Below are 18389 nucleotides of genomic sequence, written 5' to 3' on the forward strand. Positions count from 1 at the left end.
GAAGGAAGGAAGGAAGGAAGGAAGGAAGGAAGGAAGGAAGGAAGGAAGGAAGGAAGGAAGGAAGGAAGGGAGGGAGGGAGGGAGGGAGGGAGGGAGGGAAAGGAGGCAGGAAGGCAGGAAGGCAGGGAGGGAGGGAGGAAGGAAGGAAGGAAGGAAGGAAGGAAGGAAGGGAGGGAGGGAGGGAGGGAGGGAGGGAGGGAGGAAGGAAGGAAGGAAGGAAGGAAGGAAGGAAGGAAGGAAGGAAGGAAGGAAGGAAGGAAGGAAGGAAGGAAGGAAGGAAGGAAGGAAGGAAGGAAGGAAGGAAGGTGGGGAGAGGGAGAGTTAGAAAGAAAGCAACTTTAAATGCATTCTCCAAGCCATTGGCTGGCTTGGCGAAGTGACTCTCCAAGCTGGCCGATGGGGTGTTGGGGGCTTCAAGAGCCACACAACATGTGTGAAAGAGCCACATGTGGCTCCCGAGTCACAGTTTGGCCACCCCTGATCCAGGCCATATCAGGTTGGGCCAAGCCAGGTGTGTACCTATTTAAGATTAGGAAACAGAGATGTAAACTTTATAAAGGACACAAACACAACTAAATATTTTTCTTTAAAAAACTTAAAACATGCTTTAAACATAACACTCATTGGTCTTAAAGGTGCTTTCTTTGTATTTCTCCCATGGGATCCAGGGAACTGGGCAAAGGAAGCTCTGACTCTTTCCTGGGGGAGAAGTCTCAGCCAATAGAAGAGAGAGAGACTTGGCTCAGTAGCTCTGCTGTTCGATTGAGAGAGCCTGGCAAAGGAAGCTCTCCCTCCTCCCCAAGGAAGGAGCTTCAGCCAATGGAGAAAATAGAGGTTTTGCTCTGTAGCTCCTGTGCGATTGAGCGAGCCTGGCAAAGCAAGCTGTGATGCAGAAGGAAGCAAGAGAAAGGGAGAAGGAAGCAGATGATAGCTGGTTGCTCAAGGGCCTGATAGGAGCCCACCGGGGGCCCGATACGGCCCCCAGGCCACATGTTTGACACTCCTGCTCTAGGGCATCACATCTTTCCTCAGCGCCCTCTCTTCCCCAACCTTTACCCCTGCCCCCAACTCGCCCAGGAATTTCCCTAGATGAAGCTGGCAACCCTGCTTGGGGGTCGGTGGGCCCCGTTCTCATGGAATTTGTTGTCCTCCATTTCAAGAAACAGGCTGGAAGAGGCAAGCTCTCCCCATCTCCCCTCCTCCAGCTCCAAAGAGAACCAGCCCCGTGGTCTTCCTCCTGGCTCTCCTTGTGATCCTGCTGGCCGCATCCCTTGTCGGCGTGGTTACCCTGTGTAAGTACGGTTGCTCTGGCAAACCTATTTCTGTCCTTGCGTGCATCAGAGCCATTTCTACACCCTCTACTATATAGTGGGTTCTATGCATTGATGAGTCGAAGTATAAGTGATAATAAGCTCTTTATTGGGTACAGCGTAGTAGGAGGCTGCACCACAAGACTGAGAACTGGGCCAACGTGGCCAAACTTATATACATCTCTGGGTTCCCGTGCAAGCACGTTATTGGGTCATTCAAACCGGCGGGGGCCAGTGATTGGTCCAGGGCGGCAGAGATTTGGATCCTGCAGCCCATTGTTCCCAAGTCCCCAAGCTAAGTGTCACGTTCTCAGGGTGCAGGCAGGCAGGAGTCCAAAGCCAGTCCAAGGTTAAAGTTCAGGAAGTCAAGCAGGAGCCAAGTCATCAATGCAGAATCACAAACCGGAATCAGAAGCCAATGTCCAAAAGCCAAAAGGTCAGGGTGCCAAGGAAATCAAGCAGGTCAGGATCAGGAATCAGGAAGGAGCGTGGATGCAAGCCAGAGAATAAACTTGTTGCTTCCACAAGGTTACCAGGTCCTGGCTGGGAGCTATATGGGAGTCTCAATCAGCCTGCTCCCTAGATGGCAGTGACTCTGCTAGAACTCAGTGCTGAGAGATCTGAAGCATCGGCGTGCCTCATGTCTTTGCTCTGAAAGTTCTTTCCGGAGCCTGCTTCGAACTCTTGAGATGGGTGGAGGAGAGCTTGGAGGAGATTGATCGTCAAGAGCTGACACTGGTGCCTGGAGAGTGATTGATGGGCCAGCTGTTGTTTGTTCAGCTGAGGAACTGGCTGGCAACTCTTCCAGGCCTATTAACCCTTCCAGCTCGTCAGGGCTCATGACAGCCTTGTGCCATCCTGTCCTCGTAAGAACATAAGAGAAGCCCTGTTGGATCAGGCCAATGGCCCATCCAGTCCAACACTCTGTGTCACATAAGAACATAAGAGAAGCCCTGTTGGATCAGGCCAATGGCCCATCCAGTCCAACACTCTGTGTCACATAAGAACATAAGAGAAGCCATGTTGGATCAGGCCAATGGCCCATCCAGTCCAACACTCTGTGTCACATAAGAACATAAGAGAAGCCCTGTTGGATCAGGCCAGTGGCCCATCCAGTCCAACACTCTGTGTCACATAAGAACATAAGAGAAGCCCTGTTGGATCAGACCAATGGCCCATCCAGTCCAACACTCTGTGTCACATAAGAACATAAGAGAAGCCCTGTTGGATCAGGCCAGTGGCCCATCCAGTCCAACACTCTGTGTCACATAAGAACATAAGAGAAGCCATGTTGGATCAGTCCAATGGCCAATTCAGTCCAACACTCTGTGTCACACAGTGACCAATATATGTGTGTGTGTGTGTGTGTGTGTACACACACACACACACATATACATACACATATATATACATACATACCATGGCTAATAGCCACTGATGGACCTCTGCTCCATATTTTTATCTAAATAGCCACTGATGGACCTCTGCTCCATATTTTTATCTAAATAGCCACTGATGGACCTCTGCTCCATATTTTTATCCAATCCCCTCTTAAAGCTGGCTATGCTTGTAGCTGCCGCCACCTCCTGTGGTGAAATGAAAGGGAAAACACCCAGGCATAACAATCTAATCTAAATAGGAGAATGCAAAAGTTGTCATTCCAGATCCACGGAACAAAAAAAGCTGTGAATTTGGGAACATGGCATTAAGATTTTAGTCGGTTAGATTTCCTTCTTTGAAACAAACTTCAGGGCTCACCTGTGCTGCTCCTGTTCTTTAGAGGTAAATCCTACACTTTTGTCACTTGCAGATTTACAGAACGTGGAGAAGCTCCAGGAACAAGTAGAAGTTCAGAATTACAACGTTATTCTGCATGCCTTCAATTTCTCTTCTACGTTGCTGGAGGAATTCGAGAGTAAGTGGGAAGCAGCCATCCGGAACTGGGCAGCATCTGGCCGGGATGAGATCCATTTAGCTCCTGGTGCAACAGCTAACTTCAGAACAATCTCTGGGCTTTGAGATAAAGAGAATGAAGAAGAGGGTACAGACGTTTCAGAGAGGAATGCCCTGTTGTTGGCCCTCCAGAGGAACTGGGTGGCCCCTGTGTGAGACAGGAGGCTGGACTAGATGGACCCTTACTGGTCTGACCCTGCAGGGCTCTTCTGAGGTTCTCCTCAGGGGAAGGCCTCAGCCTCCATGCCCTGTTGTTGGCCCTCCAGAGGAACAGGTTGACCACTGTGTGAGACAGGAGGATGGACTGGATGGACCCTCCCTGGTCTGACCCAGCAGGGCTCTTCTGATGTTCTTCTCAGGGGAAGGCCTCGGCCTCTCTGCCCTGTTGTTGGCCCTCCAGAGGAACTGGTTGGCCACTGTGTGAGACAGGAGGCTGGACTGGATGGACCCTCCCTGGTCTGATCCAGCAGGGCTCTTCTGATGTTCTTATCAGGGGAAGGCCTCAGCCTCTCTGCCGTGTTGTTGGCCCTCCAGAGGAACTGGTTGGCCACTGTGTGAGACAAGATGCTGGATTGGATGGACCCTCAATGGTCTCATCCAGCAGGGCCCTTCTGAAGTTCTTCTCAGGGGAAGGCCTCGCCCTCTCTGCCCTGTTGTTGGCCCTCCAGAGGAACTGGCTGGCCACTGTGTGAGACAGGAGGCTGGACTAGATGGACCCTCCCTGGTCTGACCCAGCAGAGCTCTTCTGATGTTCTTCTCAGGGGAAGGCCTCGGCCTCTCTGCCCTGTTGTTGGCCCTCCAGAGGAACTGGTTGGCCACTGTGTGAGACAGGAGGCTGGACTAGATGGACCCTCCCTGGTCTGATCCAGCAGGGCTCTTCTGATGTTCTTCTCAGGCCTCGGTCTCTCTGCCCTGTTGTTGGCCCTCCAGAGGAACTGGTTGGCCACTGTGTGAGACAGGAGGCTGGACTGGATGGACCCTCCCTGGTCTGACCCAGCAGGGCTCTTCTGATGCTCTTCTCAGGGGAAGGCCTCAGCCTCTCTGCCCTGTTGTTGGCCCTCCAGAGGAACTGGTTGGCCACTGTGTGAGACAGGAGGCTGGACTGGATGGACCCTCCCTGGTCTGACCCAGCAGGGCTCTTCTGATGTTCTTCTCAGGGGAAGGCCTCAGCCTCTCTGCCCTGTTGTTGGCCCTCCAGAGAAACTGGTTGGCCACTGTGTGAGACAGGAGGCTGGACTGGATGGACCCTCCCTGGTCTGACCCAGCAGGGCCCTTCTGAGGTTCTTCTCAGGGGAAGGCCTCAGCCTCTCTGCCCTGTTGTTGGCCCTCCAGAGAAACTGGTTGGCCACTGTGTGAGACAGGAGGTTGGACTGGATGGACCCTCCCTGGTCTGACCCAGCAGGGCTCTTCTGATGTTCTTCTCAGGGGAAGGCCTCGGCCTCTCTGCCCTGTTGTTGGCCCTCCAGAGGAACTGGTTGGCCACTGTGTGAGACAGAAGGCTGGACTAGATGGACCCTCACTGGTCTGATCCATCAGGGCTCTTCTGATGTTCTTAAGGGAAGGCCTTGACCCTTTTGTGAGACAGGATGCTGGGCTAGATGTACCTTCACTGTTCTGTTCCAGCAGGGCTTTTCTGATGCTCTTATGAGCGGTCGCTTCATGCTGACAGTAGCACAGACTTCCTCCTCAGGAGGTGGTGGGCGGGCTTTCCTTTTTTGGAGGCTAGATGGGCATCTGACAACAATGCTGATCGTGTGAATTAGGCAGATCCTGAGAAGGAAGGCAGGAAGAGCTGCATCGAGTGCTTAGTTCTCATGGCCCTTTCTTATATGCCCAGAGAAATGCATATTGCCACTTTGGGTTCAGGCAGAAATTTTTCTCCAGTCCAGTTTTACCAGGAATCCTGGAAGTTTTGGGTTGGTAGGGGGGGTTTTTTTTTGTCATCTTCTGGGCAATAGAACAGGGGTCACTGTGTGTGTGTGGGGGGGGGGGTATTTTTGAGTTTCCTGAATTGTTCAGGGGGTTGGACTAGATCAGGGGTGGCCAAACTCGGTTAACTTAAGAGCCACACAGAATAAACGTTGGATGTTTGAGAGCCCCAAAACACGAACGTTAGACGTCTGCAAGCCACGAGACATGACCATCAGATGTTTGAGAGCTTGCAAGACAGGGAGGGAGGAAAGCAAATAGGGAAGGGAGAGGTGGAAAGAAAGCAACTTTAACTTTAAATGCATTCTCCAAGCTGCCGGGTGGCTTGGCTTGGAGAAACGATTTAAAGAGACAAATGCCATCTCTTAAGTTGGCCAACAGGACAGTGGGGCCTTCAAGAGCCCCACAATATGTGTGGAAGAGCCACGTGTGGCTCCCGAGCCACAGTTTGGCCACCCCTGGACTAGATTACCCTAAACTAGATTACCCTTCCAGCTTTATCATTCTATGATTATAAGAGGCCCTGAAGAGGATCAGATCAAGGGGGTGCCTAACTTATTGATGCAGCTGCCCTCTAGTCACACGGGGAGTCCCCCATTCCAAGCTAAGACAGAAGCCACCCTCCCATCTTGTGGCTCGCATTTCCTATAATTTTGTGTCGAAACTGAGCTGACCCGATTGATTTCACGGGGTGACAGGATAGAGGTTTACAAGATGATGCATGGGATGGAGAAACTGCAGAAAGAAGTCCTTCTCTCCCTTTCTCACACTACAAGAACTCGTGGGCATTCGATGAAATTGCTGAGCAGTCGGGTTAAAAGGGATAAAAGGAAGTCCTTCTTCACCCAAAGGGTGATTGACATGTGGAATTCACTGCCACAGGAGGTGGCGGCGGCTACAAGCATAGCCAGCTTCAAGAGGGGGTTAGATAAAAATATGGAGCAGAGGTCCATCAGTGGCTATTAGCCACAGTGTGTATGTGTGTGTGTACACACGCACACACACATATATTGGCCACTTCTGTGACACAGAGTGTTGGACTGGATGGGCCATTGGCCTGATCCAACATGGCTTCTCTTATGTTCTTATGTGACACAGAGTGTTGGACTGGATGGGCCATTGGCCTGATCCAACATGGCTTCTCTTATGTTCTTATGTGACACAGAGTGTTGGACTGGATGGGCCTTTGGCCTGATCCAACAGGGCTTCTCTTATGTTCTTCTGTGACACAGAGTGTTGGACTGGATGGGCCATTGGCCTGATCCAACATGGCTTCTCTTATGTTCTTATTGCATTTTCCCCAGCCCAAGTTCTGTGCAGGGATGACCAAACAGAAACTCAAGAGCCACATGTGATTCTTTCACACATGTTGTGTGGCTCTTATTTATTGATTGATTTAATCAAATTTATATCCCGCCCTCCCCTAACGGGCTCAGGGCGGCTTGAAGTCCCCACTGCCTTGTTGGCCAGCTTGGAGAAGGCATTTGTCTCTTTAAATCACATCTCCAAGCCAAGCCACCTGGCAGCTTGGTGAATGCATTTGAAGTTAAAGTTGCTTTCTTTCCACCTCTCCCTCCCTCCCTCCCTCCCTCCCTCCCTTCCTTCCTTCCTTCCTTCCTTCCTTCCTTCCTTCCTTCCTTCCTTCCTTCCTTCCTTCCTTCCTTGTTGCTCTCAAACATTTGACATTCATGTCTTGCGGCTCTCAAAACATCTGATGTTTATTCTATGTGGCTCTTAAGCAAGTTTGGCCACCCCTGTTCTAGTGTTCCTAGGTTCTCCAAGCTCACGTTCTCCCATCATGCTTAATTTAGTAAATATCATGTCCCTCCTTCATGGTGGAAAGTGCCATCAAGTCAGTTGTGCTATGGTGACCCTGGAGAGCAGGGGTGGCCAACGGTAGCTCTCCAGATGTTTTTTTTTGCCTAGAACTCCCATCAGCTCCAGCCACCATGGCCAATGGCTGCGGCTGATGGGAGTTGTAGGCAAAAAAACATCTGGAGAGCTACCGTTGGCCATCCCTGCTGTAGTGTTTTCAAGGCAAGAGACATTCAGAGGTGGTTTTGCTATTGCCTGCCTTTGTACAGCAACCCTGGACTTCCTTGGTGGTCTCTCATCCAGACCAGAGCTGACCCTGCTGAGCTTCTGAGATCTCAGAAGACTGAGCTAGCCTGAACTACTGAGGTCAAGGCTGTCCCTCCCTTAGTCATCTCCGCCCCCCCCCCAAAAAAACCCTAAAAAGCCCCAAAAGCTTTCATCTTTGAGAAGATGCTCTCTTTCCTGCAGCCAGAGACTTTACTCTTGATTTCTCCTCCAAAAGGGGATCTTCTGGGATTGATCGTCAACGGCTGGAAGTTTTACAACGGGAGCTTCTACTTTTTCTCCGAAGACAGGAAACCTTGGCTGGAGGCAGAGGAAGACTGCATGTCCCACGGGGCGCACCTGACCTCTGTGACCTCTGAGGAGGAGATGGTGAGCCTTCCGAAGTCGGACTTCACCAAACATGTGAACCTCAGAGCAAACCTAGACAGCTGCATGGCATGACCTGAGAAGCGTAGGCCTGATTTTGTTGTATTATTTTCCTTATTTACAAAACATGTTCCAAAGCAGTGCAGAATATTTTCCCTGAATTACTCCATCCATAAAAGCAATTAAAATATCAAAAGGAAAGACTCTCTCTCTCTCCACTCCATCCATCCATCCATCATCCATCCATCCATCCATCCTTTATATGGAGAGTTACATGCAGAAAGCACGTAATATCAAACATGGAACCAAGTTGATATAGTGGGTATGCAGACCAGTTGGGCAGTTCCCCTAAGTACTAATATCTAGATTTTCCAACCACTCAGTCACAGCTGGGAAGAGTTCAAAGAGCTCCATCACATCTCCCTAGAAAGCACAATGCTCACATTCTTGGGACAGATGGAAAACAGTTTCGCAGGCTGCACCACCATCGCATTTGGTGTGGAGGGTGAGAAGCCAGAAGGAAGGAAATTTCCCTAAAAGTAGCAATCTACACTTCAAAGGGATAGCATCAGAGAGAGAAGGAAAAGATGCTCAGAGAGCAATCCTAAGCAGGTCTACTTTGAATTCTACTAAGGTCTATTCAATGTGGCTTACTCCCAGGAAAGTGCTCTTAGGATTGCACTGTTAGTGTCCTAGCCTATCTCCCTGACTCTCTTGTAGAAACATAGAGTTGGAAGGGACCTCCAGGGTCATCTGTCTTCCTCTGTTGTCTGAGGCTTAAAAGACAGCACAAAACCTGGAGAAAAATTCCTTCCTGACCCCAAAGTGGTGATCGGGCATAAAAGAGAGGGCCACAACAGCTGAACACTGGCTCATCCTCCCTGCCCTTCCTGCCTAAGTTCTGCCTAGGTTCACAGGATCTGTATTACTGTCAGATGGCCCTCTAGACTCAGTTGAAAAACCTCCAAGGAAGGAGAGCCCACCGCCTCTCAAGGAGGAAGCCTGTTTCACTGAGGAACCACTCTAGCAGTCAGGACGTTCTTCCTAATAGAATCATAGAGTTGGAAGGGACCTCTTGGGTCGTCTAGTCCAACCCCCTGCACAATGCAGTAAACTCACAAACACCTCCCCCTAAATTCACAGGATCCTCATTGCTGTCAGATGGCCCTCTAGCCTCAGTTCAAAAACCTCCAAGGAAGGAGAGCCCACCACCTCCCAAGGAAGCCTGTTCCACTGAGGAACCGCTCTTCTTCTTCTTCATAGAATCCTAGAGTTGGAAGGGACCTCCAGAGTCATCTAGTCCAACCCCTTGTACAATACAGGGAATTCTCAAATACCACCCTCTAAATTCACAGGATCCTCATTGCTGTCAGATGGCCATCTAGCCTCATTCAAAAACCTCGAAGGAAGGAGAGCCCACCACCTCCTGAGGAAGCCTGTTCCACTGAGGAACTGCTCTTCTTCTTCATAGAATCTTAGAGTTGGAAGGGATCTGCAGGGTCTTCTAGTCCAACCTCCTGCACAATGCAGGGAATTCTCAAATACCACCCCCTAAATTCACAGGATCCTCATTGCTGTCAGATGGCTATCTAACCTCTGTTTAAAAACCTCCAAGGAAGGAGAGCCCACCACCTCCCGAGGAGGAAGCCTGTTCCACTGAGGAACCGCTCTAACGGTCAGGAAGTTCTTCCTAATAGAATCCTAGAGTTGGAAGGGTCCTCTAGTCCAACCCCCTGCCTAATGTAGGAAACTCACAAACCCCTCCCCCTAACTTCACAGGATCTTCATTGCTGTCAGAGGGCCATCTAGCCTCTGTCTGAAAACCTCAAAGGAAGGAGAGCCCACCACCTCCCGAAGAGGAAGCCTATTCCACTGAGGTCCCGCTCTAAACTCACAAACACCTCCCTCTAAATTCACAGGATCTTCATTGTTGTTAGATGGCCATCCAGCCTCTGTTGAAAAACCTCCAAGGAAAGACATGGAGTGAAATGGACAAATTAACAAGAACTTTAAGAGACTACGATTTGGAGATTTTTAAGATGGAGTGGAAAAAATTTAGAAGATATGTAGAAAAAGAGTGGAAAGTAAAAAGACATTGGACAATTTTTGATAATGATTAAGATTAAGTTTTAGAAGAAGATAGAGTATAAATATTGGTTCTTGATTAGAATAGAGTACCTTTAAATATTATTATTTTGAATTATTATCATCAGCGGGAGCCAAGTAACGGGGGGGAGGGTAATTAGAAAGTAATATAGGGGATGGTGGTGAAAAATGATTAAGGATGTAGAAATAGAAATTGTTACCTTATGTTACCAATGTTTATAATTAAGACTGGGGGGGAGGGAAAAGGGTAATGTATGGGGAAGGCATTAAGTGATTATTAAAATTTTATTAGTATTAAACTGCCATATGTTACCAATAAAAATTGTTTTAACACAAAAAAAAACCTCCAAGGAAGTAGAGCCCACCACCTCTCGAGGAGGAAGCCTGTTCCACTGAGGAATCGCTCTAACGGTCAGGAAGTTCTTCCTAATGTTGAGCCGGAAACTCTTCTGATTTAATTTCAGCCCATTTGTTCTGGTCCGACCTTCTGGGGCCACAGAAAACAATTCCACCCCATCCTCTATAGGACAGCCCTTCAAGTACTTGAAGATGGTAATCCTATCACCCCTCAGCTGCCTCCTCTCCAGGCTAAACATGCTCAGCTCCTTCAACCGTTCCTCACAGGACTTGGTCTCCAGACCCCGCACCATCTTCTTCGCCCTCCTCTGGACCTGTTCCAGCTTGTAATCAAATATTTCAATTATTGATAATGTCCCACCTGGGGATTGGCAACCCCTATTCAGGATCCAGGGCAAAAACTGCCCTTTCTGACAGCCCTTCCCTGCGGCCATCACTACATCCTCCGGGCAGCAAATTCCACGTTTTAATCCCTGGTCACACAAAGAGACGTCTCCTTTTCCGTCCATTCCGTCCCAGCCCTCCTATTTGCCGAGAGAGGCGGCCACCTCCCTCTCCAGGCTGAGCACAAACTGGTCGTTCAGGAAGCGCAACTGGCCATGCGGCAGGAACTTGCCGAGGATGGCCTCGGCCTTGTCGCCCTTCAGCACCACGTCACTCCCGGAGCTCAGCAGCTTGAGGTGGTCCAGCAGCTCCTTGACCAGCAGCCGCAGGGTGATCTCCGCCAGCATCAGGTTCTCCTGCGTGTCGCAGACCAGAGCGAAGCCCAGGCAGCGGACGGCCAGCCAGAGCACGGTCTTGTCCTCGCAGAAGGGGTCCCCCGCCTGGAGACGGAAGACCCCCGAAGGCGCGTCCTGCAGAGAGATGGGTTCGTCCGGCAGTTGGGCGCTGTGTTCGGAGAGGGGCTTCCCAGAGGCCTTCTGATATAATTTGCACGCCAGCTCCGTTTGCCTGTGAACGGAGAGACGGGCAGGGCGTCAGTGCAGTCGATAGGTGCAGCGGAGGGGAGCGATTAAGACAGAAACTATTAAGACAGGGGTCCCCTCCCCAACATGTCACCCAGGAGCACTATGGAGCCTGCCAACGCCATTCCAGGCACCCCTCAAGCAGAGCTTTTGCCAAGCAGGGGTTCTGATTGGCCACTGGAGATGTGATTGGCAGTCCAGATTTTTTACAACATTGCTATGCTGGAAGGTAAGCTGCAGCAGCCATTTTGTGTTTTAACAATTTATTAATAACATATGGTTACAATATTTAATTATCTTTTTCTATACTAACCCATATGATATTTCCACACACACCCTCCAATATTTGACTTCCCCGAAGTTATAAATTTAAGTTCAATTATAAAGGTACCACTAATCTATCAAAGTTCAATATTTTTCTTTTCTCATTAATACTAAAAAATGGTCCAATGTCTTTTTACATTCCACTCTTTCTCCATATATTCTTTAAATTTCTTCCACTCCTTTTTGAATATATCTAACTCATAGTCTCTTAAAGTTTTAGTTAATTTGTCCATCTCACTCCACGATAAAACTTTCACAATCCAATCCCATTTCTCTGGTATTTTTCCTTGTTTCCACAGCTGCGCATACAATGTCCTAGCAGCTGAGAGCAAGTACCAAATTAAAGTCCTGTCTTCCTTTGGAAATTTTTCTAATTGTAATCCAAGCAAAAAAGTTTCTGCAGTTTTCTTAAAGTCATAACCCAAAATTTTGGAGATTTCTTGTTGTATCATCTTCCAATACTCTTTCGCTTTTTCACAAGTCCACCATTTTGTGGCTGGCTCCACCTCCTCCAGCAACCATTTTGTGGCTGGCTCCGCCTCCTCCAGCAACCATTTTGTGGCTGGCTCTGCCTTCTCCAGCAGCCATTTTATGGCTGGCTCCACCTCCTCCGGTGGCCATTTTGTGGCTGTGCCTACAACCCTACGCCAGTATTCCAAATGTACCTACACGCTCAAAAAGGTTGGGGACCTGCCCTAGATCTCATACAATCTCATACAATCATAGAATCACAGAGTTGGAAGGGACCTCCAGGGTCATCTAGTCCAACCCCCTGCATGATGCAGGAAACTCACAAACACCTCCCCCTAAATCCACAGGATCTTCATTGCTGTCAGATGGCCCTCCAGCCTCTGCTTAAAAACCTCCAAGGACGGAGAGCCCACCACCTCTCGAGGTCTCGTCAGATCTCAGAAGCTAAGCAGGGTCGACTCTGGCAAGCACTTGAATGGGAGACCTCCAAGGAATACTACAGCCAGGAGGCAGGGGAAGGCTTTAGGCAGCCATCTCTCTGAATATCCTCCAGGCCCCCAGTAGGGGGGTCAGACCTACCTATCTGCAGGACCGCCTTGCCCCACATGTTTCCCAGAGAGCACTGCAATCAAGCTCTCAAAATCTTCCGGCTGTCCCTGGGCTAAAGGAGGCAAGGCTCAACTCAACCAGAGCAAGAGCCTTCTCGGTTGCAGCCCCAATACTTTGGAACACCCTTCCAGAAGCCATCAGGGCCCTGTGGGATTTATCGCAGTTCCACAGGGCCTGCAAGACTGAACTGTTCTGGATGGCATAGAACAGGGGTGGCCAAAGGTAGTTCTCCAGAATTTTTCCCCTTCAATTCCCATCAGCCCCAGCCATTGGCCATGCTGGCTGGGGCTGATGGGAGTTGTAGGCAAAAAACATCTGGAGAGCTACCGCTGGCCACCCCTGGCATATAACATCTCATGGGAGAAGGCTGCCGCCACATCTGGACCCACAGTGCTTTTATTACCAACTGCCTAGGATCTGTGCGCGTGAGAAAGAAAAAATTACATGACCCGCCTGAAGTAGCACCATCGATATTTATCTGATTGTTTTAATATTGTTTCTGTTTACTGTCTATTTTATGCTCATAGCCGCCTTGAGTCTGTATGGAATGGGCGGGATATAAAGATAACGTAAATAAATAAATCACCAGACGTCGCCATGACTTCCAGGTGCACATACGCACACACACACAAACGCAAAAATACCACCCCCCCCAAGTGGAATGTTCAGGCCACAAGAAAGAGCCCCCCCCCTTTAAATTGCAGTGTTCCCTCTAAGCCGAGTTAGCATGAGCTAGCTCAGGGGTGGCCAACGGTAGCTCTCCAGATGTTTTTTTTGCCTACAACTCCCATCAGCCCCAGTCAGCATGGCCAATGGCTGGGACTGATGGGAGTTGTAGGCAAAAAAAAAAATCTGGAGAGCTACCGTTGGCCACTCCCGAGCTAGCTCACCGTTTTTTTAGCCTCCAGCTCACACATTTTTGTCTTCCCTCAGGAAGGATGACTGCTCATTTATGCAGTCACTCACAACTTTAATGCCAGCAGCTCCCAAAGTAGAATTTGTGCTCACAAGACTCTGCAGCTTAGAGGAAGCATTGAATTCCCCACCCAAGGGCTGCTTTGACTGAATTACCTCGCTACGGCCAGGATTTGTTCCTTCCGGCTTAGGTGCTCCTTCTCGGGGTCCTGGCCTCCGTCCTTGTCCAGCGTTTCAGGGCCGAAGACCCTGGAGTAGAGGACTCGGCAGGGCCCCGCCTCTTGCCCCGGCCGGCAGCGAAGGCTGTGGATCAGGAACGCGTGGGCCATGGAGGCGGGCTGCTCACTGCAGCAGGAGAGGGAGGGAGGCAGTTCCAAGAACGAGGCAACACAGAAGAGAAGAAGATATTGGATTTATATCCCGCCCTCCACTCCGAAGAGTCCCAGAGTGGCTCACAATCTCCTTTCCCTTCCTCCCCCACAACCGACACCCTGTGAGGTAGATGAAGATATTGGATTTATATCCCGCCCTCCACTCCGAAGAGTCTCAGAGCGTCGCACAATCTCCTTTCCCTTCCTCCCCCACAACAGACACCCTGTGAGGCAGATGAAGATATTGGATCTATATCCCGCCCTCCACTCCGAAGAGTCTCAGAGTGCCTCACAATCTCCTTTCCCTTCCTCCCCCACAACAGACACCCTGTGAGGTAGATGAAGATATTGGATTTATATCCCACCCTCCACTTTGAAGAGTCTCAGAGTGGCTCACAATCTCCTTTCCCTTCCTCCCCCACAACAGACACCCTGTGAGGCAGATGAAGATATTGGATCTATATCCCGCCCTCCACTCCGAAGAGTCTCAGAGTGCCTCACAATCTCCTTTCCCTTCCTCCCCCACAACAGACACCCTGTGAGGTAGATGAAGATATTGGATTTATATCCCACCCTCCACTCCGAAGAGTCTCAGAATGGCTCACAATCTCCTTTACCTTCCTCCCCCACAACAGACACCCTGTGAGGTAGATGAAGATATTGGATTTATATCCTGCCCTCCACTCCGAAGAGTCTCAGAGTGGCTCACAATCTCCTTTCCCTTCCTCCCCCACAACAGGCACCCTGTGAGGTAGATGAAGATATTGGATTTATATCCCGCCCTCCACTCCGAAGAGTCTCAGAGCGGCTCACAATCTCCTTTACCTTCCTCCCCCACAACAGACACCCTGTGAGGTAGATGAAGATATTGGATTTATATCCCGCCTTCCACTCCGAAGAGTCTCAGAGTGGCTCACAATCTCCTTTCCCTTCCTCCCCCACAACAGACACCCTGTGAGGTAGATGAAGATATTGGATTTATATCCCACCCTCCACTCTGAAGAGTCTCAGTGCAACTCACAATCTTCTTTACCTTCCTCCCCCCCGACAACAGACACCCTTTGAGGTGGGTGGGGCTGAGAGGACTCTCACAGTAGCTGCCCTTTCAAGGACAACCTCTGCCAGAGCTTTGGTGACCCAAGGTCATTCCAGCAGGTGCAAGTGGAGGAGTGGGGAATCCAACCCGGTTCTCCCAGATAAGAGTCCGCGCACTGGTAACATCATTAGGGTTTGTAGAATCTTTCGGGCTCAAGTGCCGTGTTCTATTGCCCTTTCACCACACACACCCCCAGCTAGAAATAGCAGCTCTCCAGCAGCCCTGGCCCCACTCAATGCACAGCAGCCAAGAAGGTCAGAGCGCCTGCTCCGGCTGCAACGCCACCGAGGATGTTCTCCGCAGCTGAGAACGAAACGTCTGGAAGGAAAACTTTCTCCAGTAGAACATGGCACTTGAGCTCAAAAGATTCTACAAACCCTATGAAAATAGTGTTATATTTTTATACCATTGGTGTAAACCTCCTTGTCTTAAATTTATGCTTGCTACTGTTGTTGTTAGTTGGTTTATGTTTTAGTAACAGTATTGTTTCTATGATTTTTTTTTGGGGGGGGGTGATTTATTTTTATTTGTTATATATACACACACACACACAAATGCACATTTCTAGAATTGAAGTTGTAATAAATGTACTTTTATTCCTGTACAGATGTCAAGTACCGTTACTTTATGTCTATCTGAACCCTTTTATTTTGACATTGTATCTATCACTTATTATCAATAAATTTATTTTGCTGTTAAAGGAAAAGGAAAGGAAAGGTCCCCTGTGCAAGCACCAGTCGTTTCCGACTCTGGGGTGACGTTGCTTTCGCAACATTTTCACGGCAGGCTTTTGACGGGGTGGTTTGCCATTGCCTTCCCCAGTCCTCTACGCTTTCCCCCCAGCAAGCTGGGTACTCATTTTACCAACCTCGCAAGGATGGAAGGCTGAGCCAACCTCTAGCTGGCTACCTGAAAACCCAGCTTCCACCGGGAATCGAACTCAGGTCGTGAGCAGAGCTTAGGACTGCCGTACTGCAACTTTAACACTCTGAGCCACGGGGCTCTTGACCCTCAATAAAGACTATGTATATAACTCGCAACTTCCACCCTCCATGTTGTTCTGCAATATAGCCACTCACACAACTGCAAAGTGCTGTAAATGTTGTGTCTTCTGGACCATTCACACTTGGCACGGGGGCAAGGAGTCTTTGTTTGGATCAGTTCTTCCTAACTGACCATTCTGGTCTCCAACACTTCCCTCCCTATCCTTCCGATATGATTTATATCCAGGAATCACCGTGTCCCACTGATTCTCCTCATCCCACCAAGTTTCTGAAATTCCCACAATGTCTATATTTTTCCCCAACACTAAACATTCTAACTCCCCAATTTTACTTCAAACACTTCTAGCATTTGTATACAAACATCTATAATTTTTCAGGCAAGTTAGGCCCGTAACCTTCCACCTGCTGCTTCGAGACTTTGGCAGACACTCCATACTGTTTGTCACCATCTCAGTGGAAAACTCTGATCCATTACCCGGTAGAAACGTAATACCTAACCCTTCATCTCTTTGAGATGAGTCCTCCCGAACCAGAGACATTTCATCTCCTGTCAGCTTTCCCCCAAGATTTAGTTTAAAAACTGCTCTGCCACCTTTTTGATTTTAAGCGCCAGCAGCCTGGTTCCTTCTGGGGACAATTGAAGACCATCTCTTTTGTACAGCTCCCACTTGTTCCAGAAAGCATCCCAGTGCCTAACAAACTTAAACCCTTCCTCCCTACGCTATCATGTCATCCACACATTGAGACTTCTAATTTGTGCCTGTCTCTCCAGCCCTGCATGTGGAACAGGTAGCACTTCTGAGAAGGCTACTTTGGAGGTCCCGGCCTTAAGTCTCCCGCCTAGCAGCCTAAATTTTTCCTCCAGGACCTCACAACTGCATTTCCCCACATCATTGGTGCCAACATGCACCATGACCACTGGCTCCTCTGCAGCATTATCAGCCTATCTACAATACTTGTAATGTCCGCAGGGGATCCCCCAGTTTGGAGGCCCTCCCCTCACTTCAGGGTCGTCAGAAAGTGGGGCGGGGGGGGGGGGGAGGAAATGTCTGCTGGGCATTATTCGCTATGGAAACCAATTCCCATAGGGAATAATGGAAAATTAATCTGTGGCTATCTGGGGGGCTGTTTTTTGAGGTAGCGGCACCAAATTTGCAGCATACTGTCTGGTGGCTCTCCCCAAAATACTCTCCAAGTTTCAAAAAGATTGGTCCAGGGGGTCCAATTCTATGAGCCCCCAAAGAAGGTGCCATTATTCCATTTAATGAAGCATGGTCCCTTTAAATGTGATGGCCAGCACTCCCTTTGGAGTTCAATTGTGCTTGCCACACCCTTGCTCCTGGCTCCACCCCCCAAAGTTCCCAGATATTTCTTGAGTGGGACTTGGAAACCCTACTCCTGCCACAAGATATTTTGCAGATTTCATTGCAGGATCTCGGGGGCGCTTCCCAGAGCGGAAGGTTTGCATTTACCTCTCCTTCCTCCTCTTCTGTCTCCCCCAAAGCAGCAGCAGCAGCAGAACGCCGGTCCTAACAAAGCGTTGCAGGAAAAGGAAAAGCAGCAGAGACTGGAAGAAAGGAGCAAAGCAGATAAACTACATTTCCCAGGAACCTTCGCGCGGGAATAGACGCAAGAGCCGGCTTGAGGCGTCGCGATGCAGTTCGGGAAATGAAGTCTTGCGTTAGCTTTTATGCGAGGCTTCCTTTTCAAAACGCGCATGCGTAGCACTAAATCCCCCTCCCCAGCATTGGCTGAAGCAATAAAACGGGGCGTGGTCTTGCGCACGGCCGGTTGAAAGTATGATTCTAAAGCTGCCTAATGATTGGCTGGCAATGGAACAAGGGGCGCGGCCACTTGAGTGCCGGAAGATGGGGAAACATTGGCCAAGGATTTGACCAATGAATTGAGAGGAATAGTCTTTATCAATGGCGCAGTGTAACATTGCTCAACTGTGATTGGCCTGTTCTGCCTGTGGATTGGCAAGAACTTTAATAGGCGGGGCCTTTGCGTTTCCATTGCAAGTTACAACCCAATAAAGAGGTACAATGTCTTAAAGCTGTATCACTTTTAGGACCAACAACAGTTTATTTCTAGGTATAAGCCAGGGGTGGCCAAAGAGCCACATAGAATAAACATCAAATATTTGAGAGCCACAAGACTTGAATGTCAGATGTTTGAAAACCACAAGGAAGGAAGGAAGGCAAATAGTTGGGCGGGACAGAGAGGTGGAAAGGAAGCAACTTTAAACGCATTCTCCAAGCCACGTTATACAAAAAAGAGTAGCCCACAAAAAGGAGTGATTTAAAGAGAGATGCTTTCTTCAAGCCAGCTAGTAGGGCAGTGGGGGTTTCAAGAGCCACATCATGTGTGTGAAAGAGGCACATGTGGCTCCCGAGCCACAGTTTGGCTACCCCTGGTATAAGCTTTCATGTGCATGCAGACATCTTCAGATACATTGAAACAGATTTCTTCAAGCCTTACCCATAAGCAGAGGGGGATTAGTGGGGCGGAAG

General features: G+C 49.4%; 1 protein-coding gene across 2 annotated transcripts; it reads right to left on the bottom strand.

Annotated features, from left to right (window-relative positions):
- Window positions 1-10035: 10035 nt before the first annotated feature.
- AP5S1 (adaptor related protein complex 5 subunit sigma 1) lies at window positions 10036-17532 on the bottom strand. Of its 2 annotated transcripts, XM_060246100.1 has the most exons (3): window positions 17349-17532; window positions 13562-13750; window positions 10036-11072 (listed from the first exon to the last, which is right to left on the bottom strand). In XM_060246100.1, exons 2-3 carry the CDS (start codon window positions 13732-13734, stop codon window positions 10646-10648), a joined length of 600 nt encoding a protein of 199 aa, XP_060102083.1. In that variant the 5' UTR covers window positions 13735-13750; window positions 17349-17532; the 3' UTR covers window positions 10036-10645. The 2 variants fall into 2 exon arrangements, with proteins under 2 accessions (XP_060102083.1, XP_060102082.1); XM_060246099.1 differs by lacking the exon at window positions 17349-17532 and having other exon boundaries at window positions 13562-13754.
- Between the last annotated feature and the right edge of the window lie 857 nt (window positions 17533-18389).

The sequence above is a fragment of the Heteronotia binoei genome, chromosome 9 (assembly GCF_032191835.1).
Source record: "Heteronotia binoei isolate CCM8104 ecotype False Entrance Well chromosome 9, APGP_CSIRO_Hbin_v1, whole genome shotgun sequence".
Lineage (NCBI taxonomy): Eukaryota > Metazoa > Chordata > Lepidosauria > Squamata > Gekkonidae > Heteronotia > Heteronotia binoei.

Coding starts and splice junctions, on each gene's coding strand:
- AP5S1 (XM_060246100.1), bottom strand. CDS start 13,734: ATGGCCCACGCGTTCCTGATCCACAGCCTTCGCTGCCGGCCGGGGCAA. Junction 11,073..13,561: donor CAAATCCTGGCCGTAGCGAG/GTAATTCAGTCA, acceptor CTCCGTTCACAG/GCAAACGGAGCTGGCGTGCA.